The sequence below is a fragment of the Macadamia integrifolia genome, unplaced genomic scaffold, assembly GCF_013358625.1.
Source record: "Macadamia integrifolia cultivar HAES 741 unplaced genomic scaffold, SCU_Mint_v3 scaffold1682, whole genome shotgun sequence".
NCBI lineage: Eukaryota > Viridiplantae > Streptophyta > Magnoliopsida > Proteales > Proteaceae > Macadamia > Macadamia integrifolia.
In genome coordinates this window covers 29,145-38,743 of record NW_024868308.1, presented here as the reverse complement: position 1 = coordinate 38,743, position 9,599 = coordinate 29,145, and the positions used below count along the sequence as shown (strand labels likewise).

Genomic DNA, 9,599 nt, shown 5'->3' with positions numbered 1-9,599 from the left:
TAACATAACTTTTAACCTAGACCAACCCATACCTAAACCTAGCCCAACACCTAAGCCACTACCTAGCCCATGCCCCAGCCCAGCCAAGCCAGGCTACAGTCTAGCAAACCCAAGTTGTGAACAACTTGCTGCCCCATATGTATGTGCTTGCAAAACCTGTGATAATATCCGCAGTCGCTACACTAATGCAGATGAGTATCTGGTGATTAGGAGTCTCTTCAGGCACGTGTCTAGATGTTCTTAGTCGTCCGATGTTCACCACACCTCACCCTTCACTTCAAACGATGTGGATTCCTGCAAAATCCATCCCGAAAATACCCACAAGAGAGGCAGAATTTCCCTATCATGATTTTCTCTCATAGGAACCGAATATTACCCAAATTGGGTAAATACAAATGGGGAACGATGTTAGAGTCGTCTCACATTCTTGATCACTTGGGCCCCGCGGACCACTATGGGATTGTAGATCTCTTTTGATTGCCTTTGGTTTCATCTTTCGAGTCACTAGAGAGGAGCTCCAAACACTATTGGATATGGCGATAAAATTTTCCTGTTGCTAGTAATGGCAAGCCCTTGAAATGGCATCATGCTTCAATTAGAAGGGGTATTTTGGAAAGGGGAAAAGCACACTATCTGGTCACATACCGCTATGCCTTTTTTTTTTTCCGGTAGAAAATCAATATATTAAAAAGGGAGAAAAAGGAAGAAATTACAGAGCTACATCAAACTGATAAAAATAGAGTGAACCAAAAATAAGATCGATTCCGTTACCCCCACCTTCGGCATTGCCATCAGCAGAGGAAAGAGAATCCCACTAATCAAATCTATAGTTTGGTCTGCCATCAGCATCTCTTCTGATGAATTCCTTAATGTTGGCAGGAAAGTCGACATTTATGGCTGATATCCCTGTCTTCGCCGCATCTCTAGCCAGGTAGTCAGCAATTGAGTTCGCTTCTCTGAAGTTGTGAGTTATTTTCCATGTGATACTCTTCAAATATGGCTGGAGGAATATCCATCTCTGCAAAGCGAACCATGGAATTTTATTTTGCTGGATAGAGATTGCAACAACACTAGAATCCGTCTCAACCCACAGACATGAAATGCCCAGCTCCCTAGCACGCATCAGCCCCACAATTAAGCCTTCAATTTCAGCTTCAAAGACACCTGAGATACCCATAAAAATTTTGTAGGAGCCAAGAACGCCTCCCCTGTGATCACGAAAAATTCCGCCTGCACCTGCACGACCTGGGTTCCCCCTTGAGCTTCCATCAAAATTCAATTTAATCCAATTTGCCTCGGGTCTACACCAGAAAACCTCTAAGATTGATTTTGGGTGAGATCTCTGAATCGGAATACCAAGCTTCCTGCAGCAAATGAGATCATACATTGTCTTGACTTCACCTTTAGTGCTTGGCTTAGCAAACTGAATATCCTCTAGAATCATCTGCTTCAGGTATCTTGCCGGTCTTTCCTTGCCATCATGCCTTCTACTATTTCTTTCGCGCCAAATGTGATCAGCCACTGTTAGTAACCCCATGATCCATGCCTCTTTACAGCAAACTGATTTCTGTTTTCTTGTCCACCATGTGAGGAAATCGGCCATGGTTCCAGCTGGCTGCCATTGCACATTGAAGCATCCACAAAAAAAGAGCCATATATCTTCAGAGTAGGAGCATTGAAGGAAAATATGAGAAGATGTCTCAGCCTCCATTCCACATAAGCTACATTTAGAGGCAAGGACTATGCCCCTCTTTTGAACAGCGTCATCTGTAGGGAGCTTGTCGTGCACCATTCTCCAACCAAAGATAGACACCCTGGGTTGCATCTTTTTACCCCAAATCAAAGAGAACCATGGCACTTTCGGATTACGAATCCTAATATCTTCCCAGGCAGAATTAGAATTAAAAATCCCATCAGATGATAGACTCCACAGGCACATATCTTCACAGGGATAAGATGGAATTTTAATGGTTCGAATTTTCTCAAAAATATCATGCAGCAAAGGGGAGATAACATTTGGCAATTTCCATTTAAAATTGTCAATGAAGTCACTGACCTTTCCCTTGCAGTGAAGACTCGACTCTCCCTCCAGGCCAACTAGCTCTAGGATGGATTTGCCGCCCAACCATTTATCTGACCAGAAATAAATGCTGTCCCCATTTCCAATCATCCAGGCTTCATTGGTGGACATGAAGTCCCACATCTTCCTAAAGCCTGGCCAAATCGAAGAAGGCTTATAGGACTTTTTGAAGGAACCATCACCCCTCAAAAATCTCGCCCTTAAGAATTTGCATGCTAAGGAATTCTCATGCTTGACCCTCCAGACCATATTACAGAGCATGGCTTTGTTTATGTCTCTGAGCCTTCGCAGTCCCAAGCCACCTTCATCCTTAGGCCTGCAACAAAGATCCCATCTGACTGATATTTTATTTGCAGTATCAATCTCACCTGTCCAGATAAAATTTCTCATCCACCTCTCCATTATTGCAATAAGGGATGAAGGCCACCAATATACAGCTGAACTATGGTTCATCATTCCCAATATCACTGAGCGGACCAATTCCACTCGTCCAGCCATGGACAAAATCTTCCCTTTCCATCCTGCTAGTCGCCCTTTGACTTTATCCAGAATGGGGATTAGCGACTCCTTTTTCACCCTTCCCTTAAAGATCTCGACCCCCAAATAGCGGGTGGGGAAGTTACAAATGGAGATACCAAGCTCTTCTGCAATGGCTTGCTTTCTAGAGGCAGGAACAGATCCCAAGAAAAGCTTGCTTTTGTTTAAATTCATTTTCTGGCCGGAGAAGCTCTGGTATTTAGAGAGAAAATTATTGAGATTCTTAACATACCTGATGGAAGCATTTGAAAAGATAAAAACATCATCAGCAAAAAGAATATGTGTAGGGATAATAGCCCCACGAGGACCCGATAGAGCTTTAATGCTGTTATTGGCTAGAAGCTCAGATAAGCCTCTACAAAGCACCTCTTCAGCAATGATAGACAGCATAGGCGAGATTGGATCTCCTTGTCTCAGACCCTTCTCCACACCAAAGTATCCAACAGGGCCACCATTTAACAGAACTGAGATTCTGGCAGAAACAAGGATCTGATGGATCCAAGCGATCCATTTTTCAGAAAAACCAAATCTCCTTAGAACAAGAAAAATAAAATTCCAAGAGATGGTGTCGAACGCCTTCTGGATATCAATTTTTAAACCCATACCTCCACCTCTTGTGGATGCAAACATCATGTTTACCAGCTCCGAGGCAAGTGATATGTTGGAATGAATGATCTTCCCTTTCTGGAAGGCCCCTTGCTCCTCAGAGATAATTTTTGGAAGAAAATACGATAATCGCATAGCCAGAATCTTTGATATTATTTTGCATAAAAAATTTCCCATGCACAGTGCCCTGAACTTGTCTAGGGATAGTGCTCCTTCAATTTTAGGAATCAAAACCAGGAAATTATTATTAATGCCGTAAGGCATGAACCCGGTTCTGAAAAACCATCTGATAGCCTTGCATAAATCTGAAGAAATGATGTCCCAACATGATTTATAAAAAGCTCCAGGAAATCCATCTGGACCAGGAGCACTATCTGGATCAAGATCCCACACCGCATTCTTGATCTCAGAGTCAGAGGGAATACCATCTAATCGACCTCTATCCCATTCATCCAAAACATTAGGAATGCATTGCAATAAATCCATGTGATTGGTAAGGGGGGTACCTTTGTGAAAATGCTCATAATAACCCGCAACATATTCCTTGATCTGCTCTTTATCAGAGGTTAGGGTCCCATCAACCATCTTCAGAGATTTAATGGAGTTCTTCATTCGCCGAATCTTCACTGAAATGTGAAAAAATTTTGAGCATCTATCTCCTTGATTCCTCCATCTAGAACGAGATTTTTCAGCCCATAATTTCTCATAATTTTGCAGGGCCTTCAGATATCTGGTCTTTGCATCAGCTTCTTTGGCATAAATTGAGTCGCTTATCCCATCTCTGTCAATTTCAGTATGGATTTCCTCCATGCATTTTTTTGCCTCCATCATCTCCAAATTAAAATTTGGAAATTTTTCTTTTGCCCAGGAGCGTAGGAAGACCTTCAATCTTTTTAATTTTTGAGCCATTACCATCATTGGCGATCCAGGAATGTCGATCTCCCAGGAGGACTTAACTGCATTTAGATAGCCCTCATGGTCTGCCCAGAACCTCTGGAAGCGAAAAGGATAGTTTTTAGGTCTTTCAGAGCCTTCAGACACCACCAGAATGGGAGTATGGTCAGACGCCACTCTCTGCAAGACAAATTGGTGACATTCTTGAAAATAAGAAATCCAAGCCTCATTGCAAAAGCTTCGATCGAGCACTGCAGAGACATGGCCCCTTCTCCTATTATTAGTCCATGTGAATTTCCTTCCCTGCGACAGAACTTGAATTAGTGAACAAGTATCCACCATTGCACCAAAATCTCCCGCTGACCCTAAGTTGAAAATTCCAGGCCCCCTTTTTTCAGAAGAGAGAAGGGTGGCATTGAAATCTCCAAAAATCATCCAAGGAGTAGTCGGCCCAGGATGAGTTGCCACCAAGTCAGTCCACAATTCTCTTCTAGCAGCTCTTAGGCATTTGGCGTGCACTACAGATAAGATGAAAATTTCCTGAGCCCATTGCACAGAGACAGAGATTTGCTGCTCAGAAGACGATAGCACAATAGGCTTTGCTACACCTCTTCGCCAAAGCAGCCATAGATTTGAGACTCCGCCTAGACGCTCGTTATGGATGAAATCAGGGTCAAAACCCAGCTTGTTTAAGAACAACGTAGGAAAGGCGTCGGAGGGAATCATAGGTTCGGCAATGCAAAGGAAATCAGGCCTTTTGTCCCTTAAAATATTCCTCAAAGTTAACCTTGCGGCAGCCTTCTTTATCCCTCTAATATTCCAATAGAGGGCTTTCATTTACTATTTTTTGATGAGGCAATACGGCCAGACTTTCGCAAAGTCTGCTCTGTATTGGTCAGGTGTTTCCCCTTTCCCTGTCTTCCAGGAACCATATCCAAAGCCTCCCTTTCGCAGAGAGTTTTGTCTATCTGCTCTACCTCCTTATGATTAACCACCACCGAGCCACCATTAATCTCAAGAGGGTTGAATGAGGAGATGACATTATTGTACCATTGTAGTGCTTGGCACCGACCAGTCTCATGATGCTCGCCATGCCTAGTCACGGTCATCACCCGCTCACCACTACCATGATAAATGGAGCTTGAAGATTCCTTCTCTTGTATGCCCCAATTGGTGTCATTTCCAACCCCACGAGGTGAAACAACATTATTTCGTGTGGGTAGGGAATAGGAACGTTGACCCATAGGAGCCCCATTTCCACCAACCAACCCGTAATCCGCTCCAGCCATAGAATCCGCCCCCTCCTCCAAGTCATTCTCCCCATCATCCAAGTTGTTCGTGTCAGCTAGATTATTTCCTTCCATATTCCCTTCTTCTTCTAATGGAAGGCATATTTGTATGTCTCCATTCAAATTATGCATAACTGATTTTCCATCAATGTTCCTTAAAGTGTGCGATTCAAACATGGAAGGAGATTTTTCCTTCGAAAGTAAGGAAAATCTTTCCAAGTTAGACTCACCAGTCATCGGATTCTGCTCATTCCGGCGGACACTGTTCTCATTCCGGTGACCATTGCTCTGGACGCCTTCCTCTTCATCTACATAGGTCGCCCCTGGAATAGTCTCTTTGCGCTGCGACTCCTTCCTGGTCTCTGCTTCCATTCTCACTCTACATACATGGACAGAATGTCCCATTTTTTTGCAGAAACCACATCTGATCAAGGCATCTTCATATATGATATTTTGTTTGAACCAGAATGTTTCATTAGTTCCTGGTTGCCTTCTTTCTACCTGGATTTCTTTGAGTCTGGTAGCTCCAATCTCTACCTCTACTTGGACTCTCGCATAGGCGCCCATTGCCGCAGATCGAGTTCGTCTGTCCAGTGCCACAGGTCTCCCTGATGCCTTAGCCATTGTTAGCAGAATCCTCTCGTCCCAGTATTCAAGTGGCAGGTCAGGGAATCTGATCCAAATCAACTTGGTTTTGACGTTCTTGGCATGAACATCAAAATCTGCCTTCCAAGGCTGGAATCTAATGATCTGCCCACGGATTCTTGTAAGACTACGTCTCCACATGGCTGCCATGTCTCCTTCCCTGTCAAATTGTAAAAGAAAATACCCCTTCCCCATAGGAACCGTCTTCACTCCGCCTTTTAGATTCCAATTCTCCTTCGCCTCCTTTCGAATGTCATCCATTGAAAGGAATCTAAAGTTCGTCCTCCCGATCAATGCAAACCTGAACCGTAGCAGTCTATCCTCATAGGCATCTTGTGGGATTATGATCTTGGTGTAGGCTTCAGCGTGAATAGGATCAGGTAAAGTTCCCACTTCCGGCAAGGCATGACCCACCACAGTAGAGTAGGATCGTCGCACCTCCTCCCTATTTTCATCTGCATCCTTGACCCGATCAACCTCACCTCCCTCTACAGATCTAGAATCATTATTAGCAGAAGCCGATCTAGAATCCTTCCTTGAAAAATCTGGTTTCAGAAAATCAGTAATCAAAGCCTGTCTACCACGATCCGGAAGCCAGCCATCCTTTGGCTCATGTCCGATTCTAGTATCATTACTCGTCTCAGCCATCATCAGAATTTTAAGCAATTCATTAAGTTTAAGAAACACTCAAACCATTTTTCCCAAGAAATACCTGTTAATTAGAGAAATAATGGAACCAATACTTTTTTCCGTGCACTTGGCTGATGCATGGGATCCGAGAGCGATCGGTTCGTTGATGTTGCAGTAGTGATGTTAATAGAGTGAGAAGGAAACTTCAAAGTTTGATATGAAGTTTACAAGGCGCAATCAAGGTTTGGAGGTGAGAGATTCAGAGCTGCAAAGACGGTTCTCACGGCAGAGCAGAGCAGATCCGAAGTTCTCACGGCAGAGCAGAGCAGATCAAAACGTAAGGTACAGTCTGTGAGAGAGCAGAGCAGAGAAGGAGGGCGAGCAGATCCGAAGTTTTCACGGCGTGTGAAGTACCAAAGAGCAGGTCTGAAGTTCTCACGGCGTCCGACGAGCAGGTCCGAGCAGATCCGAGCAGATCCGAGCAGATCCGAGCAGATCTGAAGTTCTCACGGCGTCCGAAGTTCTCACGGCCTTCGACTTCTTCCCCTGGTTCGAAGTTCTCCCGCAGGTCGACACTTCCCTCGACGCCACCGGCCCCTTGGATTTCCCGCATACCGCTATGCCTAGACAAATGGAGTGACAAAAAGAACAAACTACCCTTGGTTGAATGCCCGTGTACCAGCCCTGGTTGGTCTTGTGCTGGCACAATAGCCATGTGATTGGGTATTGATCCCAGCCATTTTTAAAAATACTAAAACCTAAAGGGGATTTACTATCTCATAGGGAAAGGGGATAATTCCATTTTGTTGCATCATATGATTACAAGCAATAAGAACATTAAAATTCTTGTTGCCTAGTTTGTGGGAAAGTATTTTTGTGACAATCCGTTTGGTTCGATTTTGATTTGATTCATGGTAAAATTGTATAAATCAGAACTAAGTCAAATTGAGAACGGGACCATATTTTAAAACCAAAACTAAACCAAATCGAGAATAGGAATACATTTTAGAAACCAAAATCAAATTGACTTGGTTTAATTCGGTTTTGACTTTTATTTTGTTTTCATTTCATATCAATTTTAGGTCCTATTTCAGGTGTTTGGACCAACTTTTTACACCTTCACCAACAGAAAAACACTTCATTTGTTAGATCCATAATCCACCAAACATTTTTTTAAAAGCATTAAAAAGAAATAGAATTTATCATTCACATTGACTCAAATAGTAAAAAAATAATATAATTTGACCCGTGTTTCAGTTTGAAATAGGTAATTCAATTTATTTTAATGACTCTGGTAAATCAAAATAAATAAATAAATAAAAACCAAACCGATTTACTTCAATTTTAGACGGTCGTTTTCATTTTTGACTTTTGATTTCGGCACTAACTAGACACCCTTAAAAAAAATTCCTCCGATAACACCTTTTCCCATTTTACATACAGCTTCAAACGCATCACATTCTACTATTAATAAATGATAAATTATCCATGTTATGATGTATACTATTCGAAATTACAAGACAAATTTGAATTGTTATTTAAAAAGATATAATGAAAATTTTTATATAAATTTTCAATGATATGAAAATTTTAACCATGAATCAAATGGGTAAATATCAGCATACTCTCATGAAGGGGAAAAAGAAATACCCAAAAGTCTCAGAGCTCTTTCCATTTTTTTATTCCTCTTCACTATTAAAGTGGTCATAGTACTCAGGCAATCATATTAGACTCAATCGGAGCAGCTTCCTTAGGTTGGCACTAGTTTTCCCCATCCATTAATCAAATAGTGAAATTAAGCAGGTTAAATGTAACAGTGATTTCTGTTACAAGAAGGACCAGAGGATCACATATTCAACCACAAGCATAGAAAGCTGATGGATGTTCCTCCAATAAAGAAAAACATTGGGGGGAGAGAGAGAGAGAGAGAGAGAGAGATTCTGGGAAAATCTTCAATATCTTAAGAATACTTTCAATCCACATTCATACATTGATTCTCATATGACTTTCTAACACAACTTCATAATATATTGAAAGGATCCAGTTTTCTTGTGACCATGGTGAGGCCCATCGAGAGCTGCATCCTCTAATGCCCCTCTAACAATTATGTAAGGGCTGAGGGGTTGGCTTGATCACACATCCTTACACCTGTTAATATCTGCCAACACAGGGATGTGTGTTCATGCCCTCCCATCCCGTGGATAGGTTATTTGGAGGGCCAATGGTATTGGAGAAGATCAATCTAGATTAGATGGGGAGTGATGGGGTGTCAGATGTATATTGTCCTATCATTCAGTCACCGGCACAGGAAAACTTTTTCCATGGTGTAAGGCTATGTTTGCTAGCCAAGAGAAGAAAAAAAGAATCTAAAAAAGAGAAGAAAAGAAAAAAAAATATATAGAAAAGAAATAAAATGATCAGAAAACTAAAAAAATAAATTTAGACAAAAGCAAGCTTTTCTTGGGATCTGTTCCTGCCTCTAGGAAGCAAGCCATTGCAGAAGAGCTTGGTATCTCCATTTGTAACTTCCCCACCCGCTATTTGGGGGTCGAGATCTTTAAGGGAAGACTGAAAAAGGAGTCGCTAATCCCCATTCTGGATAAAGTCAAAGGGCGTCTAGCAGGATGGAAAGGGAAGATTTTGTCCATGGCTGGACGAGTGGAATTGGTCCGCTCAGTGATCTTGGGAATGATGAACCATAGTTCAGCTGTATATTGGTGGCCTTCATCCCTTATTGCAATAATGGAGAGGTGGATGAGAAATTTTATCTGGACAGGTGAGATTGATACTGCAAAAAAAATATCAGTCAGATGGGATCTTTGTTGCAGGCCTAAGGATGAAGGTGGTTTGGGACTGAGAAGGCTCAGAGACATAAACAAAGCCATGCTCTGTAATATGGTCTGGAGGGTCAAGCATGA

At 42.2% G+C, this 9,599-nt stretch overlaps 1 protein-coding gene across 1 annotated transcript; it reads right to left on the bottom strand.

The window, feature by feature from the left end:
* Positions 1-814: 814 nt before the first annotated feature.
* On the bottom strand, positions 815-4,954 carry LOC122064565. The gene is made up of 4 exons (XM_042628280.1): positions 4,586-4,954; positions 3,257-4,420; positions 2,516-3,106; positions 815-1,615 (listed from the first exon to the last, which is right to left on the bottom strand). The coding sequence occupies exons 1-4, from the start codon at positions 4,952-4,954 to the stop codon at positions 815-817; spliced, it is 2,925 nt and encodes a 974-aa protein (XP_042484214.1).
* Between the last annotated feature and the right edge of the window lie 4,645 nt (positions 4,955-9,599).